The 23,801-nt window shown below is 40.1% G+C and overlaps 1 protein-coding gene across 4 annotated transcripts in view; it reads right to left on the bottom strand.

Annotated features, from left to right (window-relative positions):
- RPS6KC1 (ribosomal protein S6 kinase C1) overlaps window positions 1-23,801 on the bottom strand; it is a 94,580-nt gene that overhangs the window by 64,886 nt on the left and 5,893 nt on the right. For 2 of the 4 annotated variants that reach the window (XM_035323260.1, XM_035323263.1), the window contains exons 3-7: window positions 19,346-19,466; window positions 12,544-12,659; window positions 10,245-10,338; window positions 5,662-5,721; window positions 4,472-4,834 (exon numbers count right to left, since the gene is read on the bottom strand). In XM_035323260.1, coding sequence (XP_035179151.1) covers window positions 4,472-4,834; window positions 5,662-5,721; window positions 10,245-10,338; window positions 12,544-12,659; window positions 19,346-19,466 — 754 coding nt within the window. Of the gene's footprint in view, window positions 1-4,471; window positions 4,835-5,661; window positions 5,722-10,244; window positions 10,339-12,543; window positions 12,660-19,345; window positions 19,467-22,934; window positions 23,089-23,801 lie in introns of all 4 variants that reach the window. The other 2 variants (XM_035323261.1, XM_035323262.1) reach the window with 2 other exon arrangements.

The following is a 23,801-nucleotide window of genomic DNA, read 5'->3' as shown; positions in this document are numbered from 1 at the left end:
AGCTGATTTTAGAGGCACCACATACTTCATGCAACAAGGTCCACATTACCTAGCTGAACCAGCCCTTAAAATAAATAATTATTCACTGTGCCCAGCCACAACTGCTACACCTGTATACAAACACCCCAAATCTATGAGAGCAAAGGGATCATCTGCCTTCAGACGTTAATACCTAACACAGAGCCTTGCATGTAACAGACGGGAATTAATATATTCGTTTTCTGATCCACACGGAACAGATTCTGTACTTTTCTACACAAATGAGACCGACCACATTGCCAAAGCACTCCTGTCCATAGTCTGAAGTGTTCCTGCTTCATCGTGAGCTTGAAGTGGCTGAAACGAAGCAGCAATACACAATAGCATTAAATATGTTTTTATCACATGCCTCAGACTGCCGAGTTCCTTGATGGATACAACTTGAGAGTGGTTGGAGAAAGAAGAGCAGTTTACACAAGCAGGAGTCCCTCCTTTACTACAAAAATCCCTTTCCATAATTGCAGCCTCCTAATCAATTTTTTCTTAACATAAACTGTTCTACATTAAAGTCCGGGAAAGCACTAACTTTGAATAAAACACAGCTGATTTCCAGCCTAGAAGGAGGTGGCTTGCCATCGATTAGTGCATTTTTTCCGTCACCAGGCCTGAAGCAATGCATTGACCTCAAAGTGCTCTGACATGCTAACCAAACAAAGGAACAGCTAGAATTGTGAACTAAAGTTTCTATCAATTACTATATTTATCCTCTAGGACGGTTAAAAAGAATGAAGATTCTTTTTAGAATGAAAGAGTTCCTGAAGGTTTCAGCTTCTGGAGAATCGCTTAATCAACTTACACAGCCTTCACAGACCTGCTTTTCAGGAGTGCCAAAATCCTGCACACTGCAACAGCCAGAAAACACAGAAGGGGCATCAGAATTTACAGGAAAAGGGAAACGATGGCAGCCATTCCACCTCACTGGATGCGAGGGAGCTGTGGCTGAAATGAAACGGGAAGGTACAAGAGGTACAGGTAGTTCTGTGGCAGGCTGAGGGCTCTGCTGCTGTTCCAAGAACTTGCTTTCCTTCTTCCCATTGGTAAACATGTTTAGCATTGAATGCATAAACATGTTTAGCATTGAATGCATATACAGAACAGAACCAGGCCCAAGGCTTTTGTAGAGCAGATGTCCAGAGTGCAAATCATACAGCAGACTCTGAGAGCGCAGACTGCCTTCATTCCCCAAGTGACGTGCATCCAGCCTTTTGGCAGGACTGTAAATAGGACATTAAAAGATTTAGTACTAAACCTCCGCAAGAGACTAGCAGAAGACACTACAAATGCAACTTGCACAGCATACCAGCATTGTACACAGCTGCAAACCAAGTCAAGATGAACATTTCTTTGGTGTAAGCCTGGGCAACACCTTGCCTCATCCAGCATTTAGCGCGCCAACTCAGAGAGCTGAAATAATCAGGTTCGTAACACTCAGGTGTGCCCCAGCTGCCCTTATGGAAGCCAGCTACTCCAAACTAAACAACACGAGTCTATTAACTTGCAGCAATAAATTGCTCATACACGGTTTTGATAAGGCAGCCTTTAAGAAGTAAGTAGATCTTCTTGTACCAAGCCCAAAGGAGCGGCTGGCAACAGAGAGATCCTTATCTTTCGGATATGCCTAGCCAGCCTATGGAGGCATTACACTTCCACGATAATTCTCAGAGAAGTCTCAGACAGAGGATGGACAATGTGTGTGGTTTTTTTTTCCTCCCTGGTACATCGGTTACATTTTCAAATTCCAATTTTTAAGTGTCAATTTCTATTTTCTTGGTGCCACCACGTGGCAAAAATATGTATTGCCACTTTACATGCAAAAGCCACTTCCAGCCCATTCTAAAGGCTACACTTGCAATAGCTCTACGCTGAAAGGTAAAGTCATTTCACAGTGGTGCCTAAGCATATACCAGTGCTGTGTTTCACTTTCAGGAATTACAAAGGCTAATTTATTAAAAAAAAAAAAAGGCTGAAAATATTCAATAGCAGAAAAACATTGGCATTTGGAAACAACTGCACCATCCTTATCTTCGAAAGAGGCGTGTTATCATCCATGTGAAATACATAACCAGAGGTGCTTAAGTAGCTGAAATGACTAGGGTAAGCTGTTTTTACTGCAACATACAGCGAACATTCACATATCAATGTTAAACATACCACCCTCAAATTAAGAACTGTGATACAGATAATTACTCCTGGGGTTTTTGGTTGGTTGGTTTTTGCCATGTTTGTTTTTAAACTGTCTTCATATATGCTCAAAAGGCACGTGTTTTTAGGAACACCATTTGCCTCAGTCATCTCATTATAAAGGAGACACGAGGGTTTCCCTGTCAGTTTGCAGGAGCTCCAAAGAGAGCAGCACACAGGATGAGCTGGATCTACTCAAGCTTGGGGTAAGCACCCAGCAGAGGATGACCACCCGTTTCCTTTCCACTTCAACAGCCGTGCAGGGTAACCCAGAGAAAGGAGAAAGATGAGAATACTACTAGGACCCAGCCTGTGCACGATTCTGTTCCCAAGGGATGAGATGCACACTGAAATGCAATTCACTCCCATTACTCTCTCCCCTGTGCTGTACCTTTTTCCTAGCCTGGAAAAGGCCTGGACACAGGTGGGCAAAACAGAAGAATGAGCAGTCCTCTGAGGTAGGTGGGTGAGTTACTAGGCCAGAGCAAAGATGCAGAATTCCTTGCAGGAAACATTAGCAAATGTAAGTCAAAAGCTCAGCCCACTATTTTCACGAGTTATTACACTCAGCTGAGCAAGTTACCTACCGTGCATGCAAGTATAGACTTTTACAACTTAAACCTAAAAACTTCTATAAGGATTATCGTGGATTCAAAGCCAACACATTTAACCACTGCCACAACTCAAGTGCGTGGGCACAGTTACCACAGCCCAACCTACGTGCGATAGCCTGACTTGTATTCATGGCCTAACAGTTTGCAACGGTTCAATAAAGCTTTCTGAAGCTGCAGCTCAAACCAATGGTTGGAAACTGCATCACGGCAGCCGTGCATCGCAGCTGGAAGACAGAAAGTGGTTATGACAAAACAGAATATTCCTCAGAAGATCATAACTGAATGGCACACGGGTCTATAGAAAAAGGGTATTAGTAAAGAAAGAGTAGCTAAGGCTCTCCAACGAAGGACTGCCAGCACATTCGACATCAAAAATGGAAAGCATTTTGATAACACAGACAAGGAAAAAAAGGATGCTATTGAAAAGCCACAACAAGCAGCAAAGCAGCAACCCGACTGACATCACTGGGACATGAGACAGAGGCGGATTTACTTTTGCCAAAAAGGAAAAAGACACCTTAAGCAAAGGCTATGCACAAATCGTGGCCCACACCTCTAGCCTTCATCAGTAACCTGTCCAATATTTTCTGCCAGCCCTCATTAAAGCAGATCAGCAGGTAACCTCCATTCCTAGAGCCGTTCACAGGATCTGGACCACTGCTGTGCATCATACTGAGATGCAGCAAAGGCTTCTACTTGCATGTGTTTTGGTACATCAGCATTTAAGTTCAGCTCTGAAGCAGCAGAATGTTTATGTGCTGTATGCTGTTAAACAAAGCCACCATTCTAATCTTACTCATTTCATCTGGGCGGGACAGAAGCACAATACACAGACCCTGAATTCACTCCAGGAAAGAACAAATCTTCTCCTGTGCTTAATAGTTTTAAGCTGTTGATGGACAAAATGCAAATACTTGAGGTTATCACTCTAGATTCTCAAAAACTATAGATGGGAAGGGAAAAAATGTTTTCTGACTGACAAGGTACAAGAGGAGGCCATAGAAATTTACTAGGAGTTGCAACTGGTCAGTTGACAACAGTTTTTGCAGTCATACTGACACTCCAGAGTGTCTTTTGAAAAAACTCCTGTTCTCCTCCAGCAGGGTAGGCATGCAAGTTTTTATGCATCTTTTACCTAGAAAAAGGAGAACAGTTAAGTGGAAGAAGCAAGAGGCTGTAAGCCAAGAATAGTTCTCATCCTGTTGTGATCGGAAAGTTAACCTGAGTCAGCCTCTCCCCATGCGTAAAATGGGGATAATTAATCCTCACTTAACCATGTAAATTAAATAATGTTTCAACAGTGCTGCAAGTGCCACATATTAATTAATGCCTAGGTAATAAAAAGGAAAGAGGCAAAAGTGGAGCACTTTGTTACTTACCTGCAAGTCGGAGGTTGTGCTGTAATTTTAGAAGAGGAGATGTGTGGCACTTGGAAGATGAGACCCTAAATTAGCATCTAGTCTTAAAGAGAAAGACTTCTCTCTCTCTTGTATGCACAGCAGCATGAAAGCCATGCACACGTCGGTCTGCATTTCATATCACCTCTTTGCAACACAGTAAGCAGGCATAACTAAGGAAATTCCTTAATCAAATGCCCATAAGCAAAGGTAAGGCAATGTAATTGGGAAGATCCATACCTTGCACACCTTCCAGAAGCAGATCAACACCCTTCCTATAAAAGCTGAAGGCAGATTCATAATCTTCTTCCTCCTCTTTCTTCAAGGCCAGCTTTATCAGCTCGCCTGCTTTCTCCAAGTAATCTTGTTTGCCAGACTTGGGTTTTAAGCTTCCAGTAAACAGACTATGGCTTTCCTTCTCTCCTTCAGGTTTGGTCCACTCCTGCTCGGATACCACCGTGCTTTGTACTGGGGGCTCAGAAGTAAGGCAAAAGCCAACAGCTCTACTGGGAGAACTTTGGTTGGATGCCATTCCATCATCTAACTCGGCAAGAGAGTCTACATCAACTGTCAGAGAGATCAGGTCACTGTCACTGGAGAAGCCTGAAAGCATGACCAGAAAGACGTTCATTACTCTACACTTCTTGTATACCACAGGAACCTTCAAAATTCTTTATCGCATCCAAAGATATTAGCTGTCTTTTTACTTAGCCAGATTTCTAAGACTTTGAGCACAGAAATTCTCTATATGTACAGCTGTGTTAAAAATGGCTTTTGAATACCCAGAGAAGCCTGTTTTTTAAAGTTATCTACAAACTCTGCAGAGCAACTCTTCTGGTTTTAATACTGGGAACGAAGAGACAAACATCTAACACCCAACTTAAACCTTCAAAGCCTGCTCACTGCTGGGCTCCAGGAAATTACAAAACTAAACCTCCCTGTGTGAGTGCTATTAGAAAAGTCAATCAGCGGGAGCCAGATTACTGTTGCAAGATATCCCAACATACTCTTTTAAATCAGTAAGACGACGCATCCCAAAATTATTCAATTAGGAGCTTGAATTCACACAGAGTTACTGTCAACTTATGCATCATGCAACACTCGAATTCATGGCTACCATGTATACTATTTTTTCATTGCTGATGTGGTAAAACAGATTAGCTTATTCCTCTTTCATTGAAATTTAGGCTAGCATACTTTATTTTACATTTGCCTTAAGCTAAGAGCAAATATACTGAAGGTCAGCTTGCAGAAAGTAATTTCAACCTACAGAAACTTAGCAGGGTTATTTGGGAATAAATTGCAGGTATATTTTACATGTACATCATCTCCCTCTGTACAAATCATCATCCACAAAGCGTTCATTCATAACTATGACCTTTAATAATTTAAATCCCACAAATGTAACGGAAACAACTTCCAGATCTCACCTCCACATTCCGACTGGCTTGTGAGCGTCACATCATCGAGCCCACTTAAATCCTTCCGAACTGAAAAGGACAAGAATGACAAAAATGTTTGATATCATTTTGCTCAAGGGATTAGATGTCCACTTGCCATCAAAATGAAAGGATATGACCCTACTACAGGTAAAAGTACATCATATAAAACTGCTCTTGGACTGGCTATCGGGGATATCCATTTGGCAACACTATTAAAACTGACAGCAGTATTAGACTTGCCATTCCTGGTTGCCTCTGAGGTTAAAAACAGCACACAGGTGTTTGCTTAGGATGGCTAATTCAAACCTCAGCACTCCAACTCACCTAATTTCAACAGCAGTAGCACTTTAATCCCTACCACTCGCTGTTATGATGATTTACAGCTAACAAGACATAACAGAAGAGCCTTCAAAGCTGGGACCTACACCTACTCACCAAGAAAAAAAAAAAAAGCCAGGTTTCAGTCTCAAAAAATGTCATTTCAGAATAGTACTCTGCATGAGACATATGGAGTGAGCCATGAATTTGGCAGTGCCACCTGGATATCAAGTAGCAGTTTGTTTTATCACCTTGGCACATGTACACACTGAAGCAATAAAACAGGCAACAAGGTCAAGGCATTTAGCTGTTTGTACACACAGTGAAAGTAAATTCTGAGCTAAAACCTGGTGTCTTGTTTTCTTCTCTATTATCAATAGAGTCAAAAGTTTAAGCACATTGTGAGGTAAAGTATTCTGGCATCTTCAAGAAGCACGCGTAGCAGCCAGGAGCTGACTCAAAGGCACCTAGCTCAAACTTCTATTTTAATTTTGCAACTCTAGAGTTAGAGGAAGGGGTTACAATTTACGGAAGAGTAGAATAAAAGCACACATTTTGTCAAGCACTGTAGAAACGTTGTTTTTCTAAAGCTAAGTATTCCTTTAACTTGAGTGAGAGGAAAAAAGGCAGGAAGAAGAACTTGTTACCAGTCACTCACTTTGTCTGAAAATCAAGGCACAATGACACTCAGTGATCAAGACTACTTGAGAGTAGGGGAGAAGGTGCGCAGAAGACAATGCTCCTGATCTTTTCGGTGGGGAACATAAAGCAAAGTGTCCATGTAGAGAAGAAAACTGCCTATGTGGTCCCAAGAGCTGTAATAAAGAAGGTAACCTCACAACAGAATGGTCAGAGGAAGACAAGATTAATTAGGGTATGAATAACTAGGTGTTCACCTGCCCAATTTAGGGACAGCAATGTCAAATTTGGATGCTGAGGACTCTGAATTTATGAAATAACGTTTAGAGGAGTCGAATGTTTTTCTTCAGTGAAGACAAATCACTAGCTAGGGAATACAGGGGTGCAAGCAGAGCTGCCTGATGGACAAAGGCTGCAGATGGAGCGAATGAACAGGAAAGCTGGGCATTTGTGGGAAGGCCATGCTGGCCACCCAGACTATATGAATTAGAACACATTTACACAGCAGATTTCAGGCAGACCCAAGTTCCCCTCCCTACAGCCCAAACAAAATCACATTTGTTCTGCTCCTACAGCCAACTTGACCAGAAGCTGTATGAACACAGCGAGCATGGCACAGAGCCTGAGCTAATAAACTTTGCTTAGGGGCAGGGTTTAAAGCCCAGGTCTGGCACCACTCAAACCACAGTCACAGGGCTTCCAAACAGCCTGAGGAGTAGGAAAAGTCTGAACCGTGCCTGCTTATTTCTGGGAAGAAAACATGAACATGGTAAAACAAAAGGAAAAGGAAAAAAAGAAAAAGATGAGCTTCCCGGGGGATTTCTCTAAAGAACGTGGTAACTAGTGTAGAAAATTTTGGAGAAGTTGGATGTATGAACATTATCCCAAGTATACAGAAAGGAAGGACAGCAACTGTTTGTCAGGAAGATTAGATGAGTATCACGATGCTAAAATTCAGCATAAACTCCTGTACTTGTCTCTGCCTTGTGCAATTTTATCGTGTACTTGTCTCTGCCTTGTGCAAATTTCCACCAAAAACTGGTGGAAAGCTTGGGCAATCTGGCCTCTTGGGGAGCACACAGTCCTGTAAAAGCAGTAACTACAAAACTGCTTTAGAACCAAGATATTTATTGCTTATTTTGGTACGAAAAGTATTTCTTCCATCATCAATTTTCTGCTTCTACCATTAATTTGCATGCCTTCTGCAGAGTGAACTTTGCCTGGAAAGAACAGGTAAAAGTGAGAAAACACAACAGACCCTTAGGAGCAAACACCAGCCTCTGCTAAGCGAACACCAGTCCCTCCTCAACACAACAGCCTGGAGGAACAGCGCCCACATGGAGGCCCTCGTAGGCCCACAAAAACTAACAGAGAACTAGTCACAGTTAATGATAATCTGACTTGGAAAAATGAGATGCAGGCACGATGCCTTGAGGAGGGCAGAGGACTCAGAGACGAGTATTGCCACTGCCATCTAGAGGCTGTTACTTTCTCTCCCTGGCTCCCCTTGCCAAAATTCAGTTTAAAAAGACGATATGAATTGCAAGGCAATTTTTTAGAAAACTCCATGAAGTCACCCGTTACAGAATTTACCTTCTGTAATTAAACAGCTCTACATTTTCCCTCACAGAACAAAGAATAGTAGGTGCATTAGTTCATTAACTAACAGAGATACTACAAAATAGAAGGCTCAACTCCCTGCACACATAGAATACCACATAACTAAGTGCATAATTATTGGCACTGAGCGATTCCAGTGGCAAGTCACACAACCTGGAGTCTTCTAACAATAAAAAAAATAAAAAATAAAAAATAAAAAAACACTGTTAGGAAAAAAAGCAGCTCTTGTTATTCAAGCAGAGTTTTACCAAAGCAAGCTCTATACCAGAAAGAAGACAAAAGTGTAGTAGTTAAGAAAGAAAATCCTCACAAATAATCTTTAGAAGTGTTTGTGTAATATTGCATATTTATACTTCAGTGTAAAACAGTTCCAAAGAAAAATCCATTAGGTTGCAAAAAAATTTCTTAGAATTCACAAGGACTCTGAAGATAATTTAAGCATACAGAAATATCTAAAAGTTTGTGTGGTTCTTGCAGGTGATTAGATTCAGAGACACTCAGGCTAGCTCAGACTCCAGAGGCAAGCGAGAAGCCCTAACATGCTGTTTATTTGGGCTGACTGACCCTACCTTATGGCTACACTTTTTAGCAAGAGTGAAGTTCCACTAAAATTGCACCTGGTATCCAAGCCAGCATGTGTGTCTCTACAATGTGCTAAGTAAATGCAATCTCAGGAAAAAGGGACAAATCAAATTGGCTCAACACAACCAGAAAACATTAACAAGGAAGGATTTCCAGTTTTCCAATGAACATAGCCCACTCTGGTTCTAATACGCAATGTCTCAGACTTTCAAGAACAGAGAGTTCTTTACAACAAAATAAAAAAAAAAAAATGCTGGCAGTTTTTGTAAGAGACTTAAACAACTTGCTTACCTCCCCAAGCCCTGCAGTAGGTTTTAGCCATATGTCAATCCACAAGATACACTTACATTTTTAAAATACAGTACGACATCTCTTCTGGATTATTCTAAGCAGTGAAAGCCTAGTGACATCCAGAGCATGAATGGCTGAATGAGAACCCTCTCTAATGAATGCAGTAGTTAGCAGATCTTAGACCTAATTTTCATGCTCTGGGCAAATTCAGACTGTCATCTTTGTACTTATTGATCAATCTCAAAATGATTTTTAAAGTTCCCTGCAAATTTTTGCAGCTAGAGACTTGAGGCATGATTAGTCATGAATGCTACCAGACTGTTTACTCAACCTTTTGGAAGCAGGCAGGATTACACATGTTTAAACAAGAAGATTCCAAGAATCATAGAATGGCTTGGGTTGGAAGGGACCTTAAAGATCACCTAATTCCAACCCCCTTCCATGGTCAGGGACACCTCCCACAAGACCAGGCTGCCCAAAGCCCCATCCAGCCTGGCCTTGAACACCTCCAGGGATGGGGCACCCACAGCTTCTCTGGGCAACCTGTGCCAGTGCCTCACCACCCTCTGAGAGAATAATTTCTTCCTTATATCTAATCTAAACCTACCTTCTTTTAGTTTACTTTTAGTCCTTGTCCTATCCCTACACTCCCTGACAAAGAGTCCCCCACAACTTTCCTGTAGGCCCCCTTGAGGTACTGGAAGGCTGCTGTAAGGTCTCCCCGGAGCATTCTCTTCCCCAGGCTGAACAACCCCAGCTCTCTCAGCCTGTCTTTGTAGGAGAGGTGCTCCAGCCCTCTGATCAGCCTCACAGCTCACCTCTGGCCTCATTAAGCTCTCACTAGCACCAAAAGCAGTTCTTCTTGAGCAACAGAGCACTAGAACTTCCAAAATGGACTAGACAAACTCCCAGAAATTTTCCTGTTAGAAGCAAACTTCCAGCAGAGCAGACAGAACTCTGCTGAGCCCAGCTTCTCTGTCATTAATCCCAGTTCTGGCATTTCTGTCACAACAGGCAAACAGAAATTAGATGTCAGTGCTCCTACAGATTATGCATCTGTCATTTATGTGGTGCTTTAAAACAGATCATGGTATAAGGTTACACGACAGAAGAAAGCAAACCTTCAGAGCTGCAGTCAGACAGGTTGTCAGTCAGAGAGTCGGATGCAGGCTCAACAGGACCAATCAGTTCAGACCCATCATGAACCTCTCCACCCTGAGAAGAAAGAAGGGAAGGAATTACTGAGCTACTCTGCTCTATGGAACATCTCATTATATGGTAGTGATATTCAAAATTAACTTTCCTAATCGATAAATGTTCCATCACTTTATAGTTAATGCATTTAATTAAACTATACATACCTGCACAATTAGCCTGGGGTTTAATCCCAGTGCTACTCTACCCTATCTGACAACTACACAAAAAGCTGGTATAATTTCTCAGAGATTTCAAGGGGTGAAACTAAGCCTGACCAAATCCTCCCAGCCAAACCCCACACATTTGAAGCCATAAAATTCACAATGCACTCCCTGTAAAGAACCAAAGCAAAAAAGGGCTTTTGCTCAGGCCACGTTTGCTTGCCACTGACTATTTAGATACCAAAACAGTTAGCCTACTGCAGCTTCTGTGGTGAGTAACAAGAGTCCTGAGTCACACAGGTTGCAGCAGGTCTGCCTGCAAAGCCCAGAGCTTTCATGGGGTGAACAGTGATGCTCCTGCTTCTTGTGACTCAGTCTGTGTCCATTCATGGTGTTCCCTAAGTCAACAGGTCCTTCGTGCAGGATCATTGGTGGATTAGATCAATGGCCCACCCAGCACGGTGAGTTCAGTTATAGTCAAGAGAGGACAAACAAGGACAATAAGGCCAGGGCTGGTATATAAGGGTGATATTAGTCCCTCCCAAACCTGAAAGACTTTAGAGGTAAATAAAGTAAGAATAATTAATTTCAGAAGAAAACACCTGAATGCTGTTGTCATTGTTTTTTTAATTTCTGCTTCACTTCTCAGTAACACACCTTCCATGCAATTTCATTAGAAACTGCACCATTTCCAAGGCAGTGTTACAAACAGGCATTTCTAATCAGTCTTGAACTAGCCCAGCACATTCTCGTGTTAGCTAGCCCATACATCCACATGGCATTCCCATCAGCCATCTCTAAGATTTCATTGTCCAACTCTACCTCTCCACAGCTATTCACACAGAAATCTGAAACGGAACAAAACCACCCCTCAGCAGATCTGAAGGACACTGGCTGAGCTGGTAACTGATCAAAACCTAAGGCATTCTTACAGGAAAATGACACAGTATCAGCTAGCACATGAGCTTAAGTTATTACACTTGCATAGTTTCCCTTGTAGATATACTTTCTCCTGTAACAATGAGTGCCTTTCTAGGTTTGTTCATTGCCTCACTAAGCCAGAAAAGGTCCAGTGGAAGGCTAAAACTAATACTTTTGTTAAGCAAAGGATGGCAAGTGAGGTCTGAATGAAGTACCCAAAAAGCACAAAACAGAAATATTTCCAAAGAACCAAAAAAGCACACATGCAAACAAACTGAAGAGTAAAATATTCTACTTCAGCCTCCTATTCGCTGTTGATGCCAAAGCTTAATGAAAATTATCTTAAGCATTTTAAAGGGTTCTGCAATAACCGTATCATTAAAACAAGTGAGAATTTGTATGCTTTTCTGTAATTTTGCTTTCACATTTACCATTTAAATACACTAAACACATCAATACACTCACATCCCAGTCTCAGACAGAAGAGCAGTTTCTTAATTTCAGGGAGTTATTATGGTGCTTACAACTAAATTTATGCTTATGTGTTTGCAGAATGTCAGAGCACGCTAGCTACATACTGAAAATAAAGAGGTTTGAAGGAACTATTGAAAACAAACTCCTTCAGATGTAATGAAAAGGAAGTCTGGATCAACTTCTTGTCCTAAACCATATTCTGGTGAATGGTTCTCACATCTCTGTATAAGCAGCATGTCTGACAAGCCATATACCAAATTTGTTGTCATGGACCTCAGTCCGTAACAAGCCAAGGAAAGAGTTTGCTCAGTCTCCCTTTGTTTAGTTTGAAACTATAAACAATTGCATAAAATAGAGAAATAGTAACAATATTTTTATTACTTCCCCAGAACATCTGTATTTAACATCACTGGTTTTGCTCATCATTCAATAAGCAAAAATTCCAAATCCCTTCACCCAAAGTTCCCACAAAACTTCCCAATTCATAGATGTGATATGCCTTTTTTTTTTTTAAGCTAGATTTCTAGAGTGAATGGAAAACTCTCACTCACTTCACAAAGCGCATCAGATCAGCTTGTCACTCTGTAGCTTATCAAGAAAAGCAGAATCAGCACTCTACTTTATTCACATCAATAAGAAGCAAATACTCCTACAAATACTAACAAACCTTAAAAAACTCCTCAAGCTGTTTGCTGTTATAGAGAGCAGGGATATTAGCAGAAAACTGCAGCAGATCTTCAGCACATTGCCTTCTTTCTTCAATCACGGTTTCATCAAATCGTCCTGAAACAGACACGTGGATTGACAGTTTTAGAAATAACTAGCAATAATAACCACCAACAATGAATAAATAAATTAAAGAGGCAAAAGCAACCTTCTGGAGACAATTCCCTGAGTCTATGAAAGTCATTCCAATGCTTCGGGAGAACATAGCAAATCTTCAAACTTCCTATTCTCAATTGTCCCTAGAGTACCGTCTTCTGCAGTCCACTCAGATGATGAAAGCTGGCAGCTACGACAAGAATCTTTCACCCTCTCATCGTAAGAATATGTGAGGCAACACTCTTGATTAGCCAAGAGACACTAACGGATGTCCAGTGTTATCTAACAAGCAATGATACGTGCACAATTTGACAATACGCCAGTCAGTGTCAGCCTTGATTACGGCCCAAATCCTGTAAGGCGCTGAGCATTCTTCACGGATTCTCAAGAACAATGCACGACATGAGCAGAAAAGTGTTGCTAAAAGCCCCCAAAGAGATAATCAATCCCAAGGCGCCATTTACGGAGACAAGTCGCAGGGGAGACAGTGAAGCCACCAGGCACTGGAACTTCCCTCTGAAGTAGCTCCACGCAGACAGGGTCTCATCTCCCCCTGGATTCGGGAGGTAATCAGGGCTGGGAGGCAGCTCATTCACTGACATGTATGGTCCTTTCCTTTTCCTTACCCAGCACCCAAGACATGCCAATTAGGAAAGATATGTGTATTTAAAAAAAACAATCCCGCAGCTCACCTCAGAGAATTGCTTCTCAGGGGAAAGAACCCTTGCATTTCTACCTTAAAACCACATTCTTCACAATTGCACACAACTTCTTTTAGCTTTTCATATCAACATCACTTTGTTGTTGAAACAGTTACAAGTTTACAAAAGGAAAAGGACAGAGGTTAACCATAATAATTGGAGGAGAATAGAACGGATAGTTGAAACAGCTATAAAAAGGGGGAAAAAAGGACTGGGAAGACAAGTTTAAGAAAATGCATTGCTGTAACAGCATGACCAGAAAAATAAGAACCACCTGTAACAGCACCGTGGCATTCACCTTTGAAGAGGACAAAAAGATACAATGAATACAGAAGCAAAAGTCATTTATACTCAGAGCAAGCAAAAAAAAAATGTCCCAGAAGAAAATATCAAAGCAGAAATTCTTCAAGTAAATAGCTCCTGCCCATGTGGTAACAGGAGAAAAAAAATAAATAAATAAATAAAACTAGAAAGACACATACATACTCAGAAGATCACAAACAAAGCTTTTTAGGGTTATTTTTCCATGAAAGGAAAGGAAAGACATTGCTGGGCTAATTTTCAGCTGGATCAGCTCCGTGGTTTGTTCACCCTGGCCATTCAGCTGTACAAACCTTAGCAGACATACAAAAGAGTGGGCAACAAGCAAGCAGAAAGAAGGCAATGCTACCACACTCAGCGGCAATACTGAAATCTGGCTATATTAAACTGCTTGTTTTGCTTCATGTATCTTCACAGTAACACTGCAGGCGCATTTTGGCCTTTGCTTCATTGCAGGCAGAACAAGACAGCATGAAGAAACAACTTTCCTCAATAAAGCCCAACACAGATCAGTTAAATTCATCTACAAAATAACACCAGCACTGATGTAACGCAACAGAAAATCGATTACAAAGAAACAAGCAGCTAACAAGGTCAGAAACTTACAGAATGAAGGACTTGCGCAGGTTGTGTACAAGATACTGTTCCTGGTTTCCCAGGGATCTCTCCTCTCTCCCTTCTACTCCTTCATTGAAACCAGTAACAATTTTTTCTTCTCCTCATCTTCTGTTTCACATACTTTGCAGAAATACAGTTATGTTTGCAGCCACCTTCCCTCTCAAATGGAGCTGATGCTAGCCACATAAGCAAGAGATTTGACTTCGTGACACTAAGCTGAGCTTACATAAATAAGATAAAATTAATGTTTGGATAGAGCCATTGAAATATTATTCACCGTCACGTTTTCCAGCTCATCAGCATCATGATCCACTAAGAGGACCACCAGTTACAGAACTACAGAACCTCCCAGGAAGGGACAATGTTACTCAGCACTGGTTTGTTCACAGATCGTCATCTCTGTGGCAGTTTCATTCCCTGCCACCCCTGCCTAACTCCTTCCCTTCTCCTTTTCTCCTACTCCCAAGCAATCTTCTGTTGCTCAACACTTGGATTAATCTCCCCCATCTTGTCCAGATTTTCAAAAGTACTTAGAAACTCATCTGACTTGTTGAACATTTCAACCATGAAGTCTTCCTACATCGAAATCAACGTTACTGACACTATTCTTTACATCTCTTAGAATAATTAAAAAGTCATTACAGGGATCCTGTCTTTCCAGAGTCTAGGAAATCTCAAGCACAACCTCAGCATACCACGAAAGCTGAACACAATTAGGCTATTTCTCCAGCAATGGTCCATCTAGAATTTCTTACTCACACAGAAATTAAATGCAAATTTCTGGAAAGGGAATCCACCACTGTTTCTGGAGCAGAGTTCAAAAAATAAATAAATAAATAAATAAATAAATAGATAAATAAATAAATAAATAAAAATTAGCAAGCTTTGTGTTGACATTTCAGTTTCTCAGAAGACTTCCAACTGCACGTGACACCTCATTCTTAAATACTCTCCTCCTTCCTTTGGTATTTTCAAACCCCAAAGGTCATTATCTGAGTTTACTATAACCTGAATGATCTTTCTGACTCACTGATAGCAAAAGTTATCAGCATTTGTGTTTTTTTCTCCTTCTTTTTGTCAAATAAATTCAGAAAGGGACGGAGTATTTTTATTTATTTTGATATTCAAGCACATCTGTGCAGTCACTACACAAGAAACGCTAAGTACAGACTTACCAGTATTTTGGTAAAATGCCATGTATAGCCAACATATGGACATCCTTAAAGTTGCCAACAAAAAAAGTAGTTTGAAAACACTGAAGAAATCCTTTTGATGCATATTGGGGAATGAGAGTAATCCCTTCTCGCAAATAGGTATCATAATAGCATAACAATTCAGAGAAGTTTTAGCAGCCAGATCTGTTTGAGATTCCCATGCTCAAGGTCATTATATCTCCTCCATAAAATGGGTGGAAAAGGTTCAAGAGAAGCACAGAAAAAGTAGAATTATTTGCTTTTCCCCACCCCGAACAAGTTTCTTGCTTTGATGTAAGCAGCTCTATTATAGCACCACAAGAACACATGCACTTGCACATTATAATCTTCAAAAGCGGTGGTGTAAAACATGCAAGGCAACTCAGTTCTGCAGACGTGGCACATCCTTGGTTGTACCAAATATAGCAGCACTGCATATTCGTTTTCAAAATATTTCTCTGTTCTCCACCCAATCTGCTGAAACTCTGAATGCTGCACTGGAGATTCTGCTCAGGTTTAACACTTTTAGTACAAGTTCAACTGTCAGAACTAATAGTGCTCACTTGTATACTGTCCACAAAATGATTTGTATACATTATTTAAAGCACATGCACTTAAAAAAAAAAAAAAATAGAATTATGTTGACAGCAACTACTGGCAATGCTAAGTAACTAGTTTAAAAACAGGGACAAATTGATCACCACCACAGGGAAGAAACACTGAAGAAATGCTTTGTTAAAGCATAATGCTTTGTTCACCTTGAAAAAGAAAGATCTTAATAGAGGCAGACCTTGCAGCTCACCATTAACTGAACAAGATTGAAAACAAGTTTGTCAAAAACTCAGAATCTAAGCTTCCATTTTTCCTCTACTACAAAAACTATTAGGACTGAAGATAAATGCTTTAGATGGAAATAAAACAGCACCTATTATGTGTAGAAGTGAGATGTAAGGATCAACAGGAACATTTTATTCTTTAAATAAAGATTATTTAAATAAACTCTTCTTAAATTAAATTTAAAATAACTCTTCTTAAACTGAAGAAGAGTCAAACATTTTTGTTCCTTTCCTCTATGTACAAATCATTTATTTTTTTTTACATTACTTTCTTTTTCCAGTATTCTTCATTCAGATGTAGCAAGATGTTTAGTATGTTATTTGATTTCAGAGAGCTTTTTGTCAGTAACTACATAGAAGATTTCCGTAGATTTCCTTCTCTTACAATGTACATTGCAGTCACTTTTGTTCATCCCATCCCAAAGAAGAACATCTTTTAAAGGGGATTTCACTCAAATTTCCCCTGGCTTACAGAGGCAGTATACTAACAGCTAACAAGTTTGCATTTCTGACGAATTAATATTAATTAAGACGTTATAAGTACGTACTCTTTTGAACCCCAGTTTTGTTATTTTTGCCCCCCTCTCTCCCTTATGACCAATTACCATATCTTCTACCTGAAGTTAAGTTACACTTTGTAAATACATATTGGCTTGTAAATAACTTGTCCCATGAGCACTCTGATTTGTACATCAGACATAAAATCATCTCAAGATGAAATAATACGGACTCTATTTAACCATTAGTGCACAAGTTCTGACACATCACTGAAACTTACTCCACTTCCAACTTCATAAATAAGCAGAAATAAAACTGCAGGCAACTGCTGGGTACAACGTAACTGATGTGGAAGACAATTTAATGTAAGAATTTTACACAGCTCTGCGCAGAGAACCACAAGGTCTACAGCAGAGTCCTTGCCTTTCACTCAGCCATTTCACAGAAGAGGTTAAGTCTGAGCGCCCCCCCATAGCTGACAGTGCAGCTTGGACCTGGGTTATAAGCTAACTTCATGCTGACTATGTCAGTATATTCTTTAAAAGATCTCAATGCCATGCCTACATGCAGCAGTCATCAAGAATACAGTACCACTAAGTAGCAAAAACTAGAAGTCTGGCAGAATTTGAAATCCTGAAACCAAGGGGAATATTGTGCTTTCCAGGCTGAGGTTTTACTTCGAGGGGATTTTCACACTGCTTCTCTAGCATTTGAGGCAAAGGAGGGCTGCCAGGAAACACCACTGCAATGCCATAACGCAGGGCAGTGCCACAGTGCTGTCACACAAGATGGTGGGACAAAACAACCTCTGTTTGGGAACTTTGCAAACTGACAGGCTCGACTATCTCAAAGTAATAGAGGCTTGTGGGGTTTTTGAGTTTGTTTGTTTGACATTAACTGAAAAAGCATAAAAAAACACCAACTAAAACCCACACAATACAAAAAGAACTAAAAATGAAGAAAAAAAATGCAAAAAAAGTGTTAAATGCATGCAAAAAATGTTACCTATAGAAAAAAAACATGCAGAAACACACTAGATGCACACCAAAACATGGTACATCTGGAAAACTGGACAAAAACATGGACTATATTCATGTCAAAAATGCCAAATGCATGCTGGATGCTAAAACACAGTAACTCTGAAAAATTATGCAAAAGCATGTGCTAGATGCATGCCTAAAAACACTGCCCTTGGAAAATGTGGAAGCACGGCACACATGCATGCTGGCTGCTTAAAAACCTGCTAAATGCCAAAAAACCCACATCACAAAAAAGAGCACACCTTTAGGTGAAAAATACTATATATGTGCAAAAATACACAGGAAAAAAATACACACTAGGGAGATGTCAAAAATGTTAAACAGTACACAGGGAGAAAACGTGCAAAAAAGTACATCAGATGCATGCCAAAAAGAACTTGAAAAACACACTCAACACACACACGTTAAATGTCAGGGGCAAAAACATGAAAACCACTGGGAAAAGTGCAAAATGCACACTGGATGAACAAAAAAATGATAAAAAACACACAACTCACTGCACACACGCACAAAAAAAAGGCTGAAAAATCAGTGCTTAAAACAAAGCACATGCTTAAAACAAAAAATGACCTAAGGAATGACACTGAAAACAAACAAACAAAAACACCCACAGACTTTTTGAGATGTCCATTTCATGTTTGTAGGAAATGTTCTCGATGTATTTCAGAGCTCTGCATAGCTCAAGATGTTACTTATCCAGCAATACTAACATAAGGCCCAAAATGCAAACCATGTTACATGAAGTGACATTAAATTTTAATTTTCTTTTAAGCATTAACACTCAGGAGGTTTGTTATATAGAGTCACACCACTTTGCTGAAAATCCACCTCTATCTATTCATGACAACATACTTCAGGATAAAATTAGAGGGTTTCCTGGCTAAATATTTTTTGCCATATACTTCTCATGTGGAGTCACAATGATCTTACGGGTTGGTCTTAGTGAAATAACTAATGGCTATAGGTAAAATTGATCTCAAAAGCGTAGCTAGATACAATTGATAATTATAATCAAATTCCTAAAATAAACAACATTTTCTTCAACAACTACTTGGCACTTTACTATATATAACTCATCGGTAAGTAGACAGCTTATATATTAAAATCTTTGTTCACTGTTCAAGCGCTGTTCACAAAGTTAATACAGACAGTATGTTCCCGAAAACAGGGAATGTATGTTTTACAGAAACAGAACATATACATCAATAAATGTTGGAGCTTACATTTCTAACATGGAAGCAGCAAGAACGTCCTGTTAATTAATAAAAACATCAAGCTGTGACACCAGCATACGTACTGGTAAGACATTCACAACAAGGCAAAAAGTTGAGCACTAAAAGCACACTGAAAATATTTCTCCATGCAGCCACAAAACAGGATGTACTTATGGATACTGAGTTATCAACGAATTTCAGCAATTCAGGAGGAAACCATGCTTACCAAATACTATGGCTTTGGCAAAAGGCGGAAAGAGTTCTGTGTGTCTGCATAGGTTTTTATGAATTTGCCAGAGATCTTTGTGCAGTTTCTTAAAGTCACTGTATCTCTTCCAAACGACTATCTGAAGCAGAGAAAGAGGGGGGGAGTATTAGTGAGGATCATCACAAGTATGTTCAGATATGTTCATTGTTCACATCACAAATATGTTCTTAAGCAAATCAGACTGCTACCTTCATAGTTTATATGTAATCCGAACTGCCAAGTGTAATAACCATAAAAAACTTAGACCGGTTCATTATCTGTCCCCAACCCTCATTTGGGCTAACAAGACTACAGTGTACAGACAAAACATTAAGTAACAGCTGAATGAAGGAAATACAGAGGGCAAAAGCAGCATTGTTTCAGCCACAATGCAATCCAGAGCTACGCAGGGAACCAGTAAGAGAGGGGAAAAAGAGCCGAATAGGAGCATTCTACTATCCAACACTCAACAGCATGCTGTGCTTGGCGCAGCTGCAGGTACGGGGGAGAGACACAACAGCAAAAGAGAAAGGGGAAAGAGAAATCAGTACAGGTAAAGGATTCTTATGGAAACTTATGGACAGAGGAATTCTTACAGGCAGAGCACAAAGCACCTAGAACTGCAAACTAGCTCATAATTGATGTGCCTATATAAACTGCTGATCATGTGCAAATGCAAGACCCATGTAAAATTGTCTACTCATAACAATTCTCATCAAAAATTGAATATGTTGCCTTTTGTAATCTAGACAAAATCTCTGACTTCAGAAATGCAAGAAGAGCATTTGTTACACCAGATTTTGCTGATTTATCCTTTTCAGAAAGAAGTAGTCGTCTCCTATGCAGGTTCCTCCCAGTCAGGTATCTACCTTATCCTTCTTCCATCCCATTCTCTGTATCCTTCCATTCGAGGAAGGAGAACCCAGCAGGAAAAGAACTGAGCAACAAAATTTACACTTGAGTGCTAACAGGTTAGCTATCAGGATGAAAAAAAGAAAAAAGGAAAAAGAGAAGAAAAGAGAGAGAGAGAAGAAAAAAAAAAAAAAAAGAAAAAAGGTGAAAGAAAAAAGAAGAAGAAAGGCATTTTATATCGTGGCTTCATTGTTGGTTAGACCCACTAAGCCATCATAACAATACTCAACACTAATGTACAGTGATTAGTGTAGAAAGGGAAAAAAAGGATTGTAATGAATTCAAAAGTTGATTCCATCAGTCAAATGTCTCAACTACTTTAATACAACTAAATACCATTTAAAATATTCCAAATATTTCACTGAATGATTAACCAGTTGCATTCTCATGAGCAATCATAATTGTAGAACTAATTTTTTCAAGGAAACCAGATTTAGAGATAAGTAAAAGGCTTCATTTTAGAATATGGGGGTTTTTGTTTGTTTTTTTAGCACTATGGTCAGAGGACTTCCAATCATCAGTGGATGCAAGTCCTGTCTACAGAAGGATGCAGATATAAGGTAACAGGACTGTCAGAGAAGAGACTGAAAGCTTTAATATGGCAACACTCCATCCAACTTATCAACTCAGCTATGCAGAAAGCAGTCCTGACTCAGCCCCACCTACCGTGCACACGCATCCAGGACTAGTTACAACTAGCATGTGATGGAGTTCCACAGGCATGGTAAGAAAAAACAGAATCTCTCAAAAAGGCCAACTGGTGATTTCAATTTCAGAAGCAATAATTTTCCAATACTGTACTTCCATCTATGCCAATATCCAGAAAATGATGATTAGTAGTTCTTAAACAGTGTGCACATAGAACATAAAATTGCTTTAGACAGCAAAGTCTCGAAACATCAAGTTACTGTATTGTCAGTACTTGGAGACAATGGGAAAAGCTGCCAAAATATCAGAGCATGAGATTCTGTTCCACTAAAAAGTATTATTCGTCTGCTGCTGCAAGCGATCTCTCAGTAGCCAAGAGGAGGAAACATACCCACAAGCAGCTTACAAAGCAAAGGAGTGAAGGTCACCCTGAAACCTTCCACAAGCTCATGGAGATCATGCCTTTGCATGCATGCAGCTGAGCAAAGATAGCAAAGCTCCCACTCTAACATACTCATTAGGAGCCAGATTTGGAGGAAGGACACGTTATACTTCCAGGCCCAACAAAGCACAGCAAGTGTATCGTAAAACATATGCTAGAATTGCAGCGCAGTAAGGTGCTTGTCACAGCCAGAGCCAGTAGATCTCTCTTAACTCATCCAATTCCTGTGTTCCACAACAAACAACCTTTCTCCTCGGTGAATGAGTATAGGGGAGGGGAAAAAAAAAGACATTGCCCTAGCTACAATCACCTCGCATGCCATGTTGCCACCATCAACGCTCAGAAGCAAGGAAATTGAAATGAAGGCCACTAGCCTTTTGGTATCTATTAACTCCTCCACACACAACTTCACGTTAACTTCATCCTTTTGAGAAGAAAGCCCTTACAAGGTTATCTTCCTTCCTGTCCCAGCAAGAACAGTTGGGGTATCTTGAATTGTAATTGGCTGTAGCGGGAGAAATCGTGTATTAAAGGATGGTCTTCTGAAGTGCAGTTAACAGACGTGACAGAAAATTGGCGAGTAGAATTGAGGTTATAGTACACAGCCTTACGTACAGTTGCACATCTGCAACGCGTGTAGTAGCATCGCAGCAGTGCCATTAAATTGGCCTCTGCACGAGCAGGCAGGCACAGCCGCATGGATCTGGACGTCCATGGGAAGGTGTTGCATGAGATACCGTAAAGCAAGAGGGTTGGTGTGTGTACAAAATTTTGCCTGTTGAATTTCTAATTGAGCAGTTTTGGAAAACTGAAGTGAATTTATTTTCTTGGGAGCAGATTAGGAGCGTACCCTTTTTCCTCTCAAAGACTGCCCACAATTCCTTTTCTGTCATAGGAAGCAAGTAAAACCAAAAAACTCCCAATATATGTTGTTTTCTTACTATAATTCATCCGTACAGCAACTGCTGCCTACTGTTCAGATGCTTGCTTTAACAGAATCACACCACAGCTACCATGCTATCACATGCAAAATAATCTGAATGCAGCGAAGTGTGGAAAAAGGACATTCATCAACAAGTTCATGGCACATTTACATTGCCTTGCTGACTAGAGTATGTGAAATCCTGCAAGGCTAACCTACATCTACAAACTAAAGCAAGGACTAAAGGACACTGCTCTGCTACTTTTTCAAAACTATTTAACATATATTCATGCAATATGCTAGCTGAAAGACACTTACTATATATTTTTTCTGAGGAACGGCCCATCAACAGCTGCTATAAAGTGTTTTTCCGACAAATGAAGGTTAAGGTAATGGCAGAGTGTGTTCATGGGTGGGCTCAATTCAGGACTCTCCCTGAAAAAGGTGAACATCAAGCTACAAGCTACAATGACACAGGTCTAAAACTAGGTCCATGATTATGTATGATTCAGATAAACTACTTTAATCTTCTATCGATTAAAAAAAAAAAGTGCCGAAAGCATGAACGTTCATGCTCGACTGATCCTCAAGATTTCAAAGAAGGATGCAACAAAGGGGTATTAGGAGTAGTAGGCAATTCTCACCTCTGCCAAGCCACTAATCAGTAACTCATGTTTGACCATACAGAGATGCAATGAATTCATTTATGGGCTCTTCTTTCATCAACTATCCGGGTTCTCCTCAACTGTGGTAAGAGACTGCACCAGAAATTCAACATATGCATATGTTACGCAGTGTCTGAAAAGCCAAAAGGTTGTGCTTTTGAAGGAAGATAGAGGACGTACATAGTATAATATAGTATGAACAATGTCAAGTCATTAGTCCAGAAGAAATCAAGCGGAAAAAAAGATTTTTAATCTGAAAACAACCAAGAAAGAAAAGCATGATGCATTTTTTGTCTCAATAAAATGGCTCCTAACAGTCTTTTGAGGCTTTAAAGAGGCACAAGAATACAGCAGACCCTTATTCAGAGCCTTTTTGGAAGAGGCAAAGAGCAAGCAATTCAAAAGTTTTATAAAGCACATCATGGGAAAATACTTAAGGAGCCTCAGAGAGGCAGGATTAATATACGACTTGCAGTCTAACCTCTCTCAACTACTCCTATGCTCCTCCATTTTCCCTGTTCACTAATGGTGATGATGTAGGCTTTTCCGTGAAGTATTGGTTAAAGAGGAGAATAATACCTACAGCCGAGACCTAAGGCTTGTGGATTGCGGACTGATCTCTGATTGTACTGGTAGGAGTTAAGTAGCCATCAATTTGCCAATTCCAGCCCCGAGAAAAAGCTTGCAAAGTTATCAAAGCCATTTTGTCATCAAAAGACACTTTATTCCCTAAGACTTTGTTTCAAGTCAGGATTCATCACCAAGGGCAGAATTGCAACATGTTACACTCACTACTGTTTTCAGCTATGAAAGCAAATGACAGATGGAAACATACAGCAAAAAAAA

Source organism: Oxyura jamaicensis, chromosome 3, assembly GCF_011077185.1.
Source record: "Oxyura jamaicensis isolate SHBP4307 breed ruddy duck chromosome 3, BPBGC_Ojam_1.0, whole genome shotgun sequence".
Classification (NCBI taxonomy): Eukaryota; Metazoa; Chordata; class Aves; order Anseriformes; family Anatidae; genus Oxyura; species Oxyura jamaicensis.
This window is presented reverse-complemented; position numbering and strand designations above follow the sequence as displayed.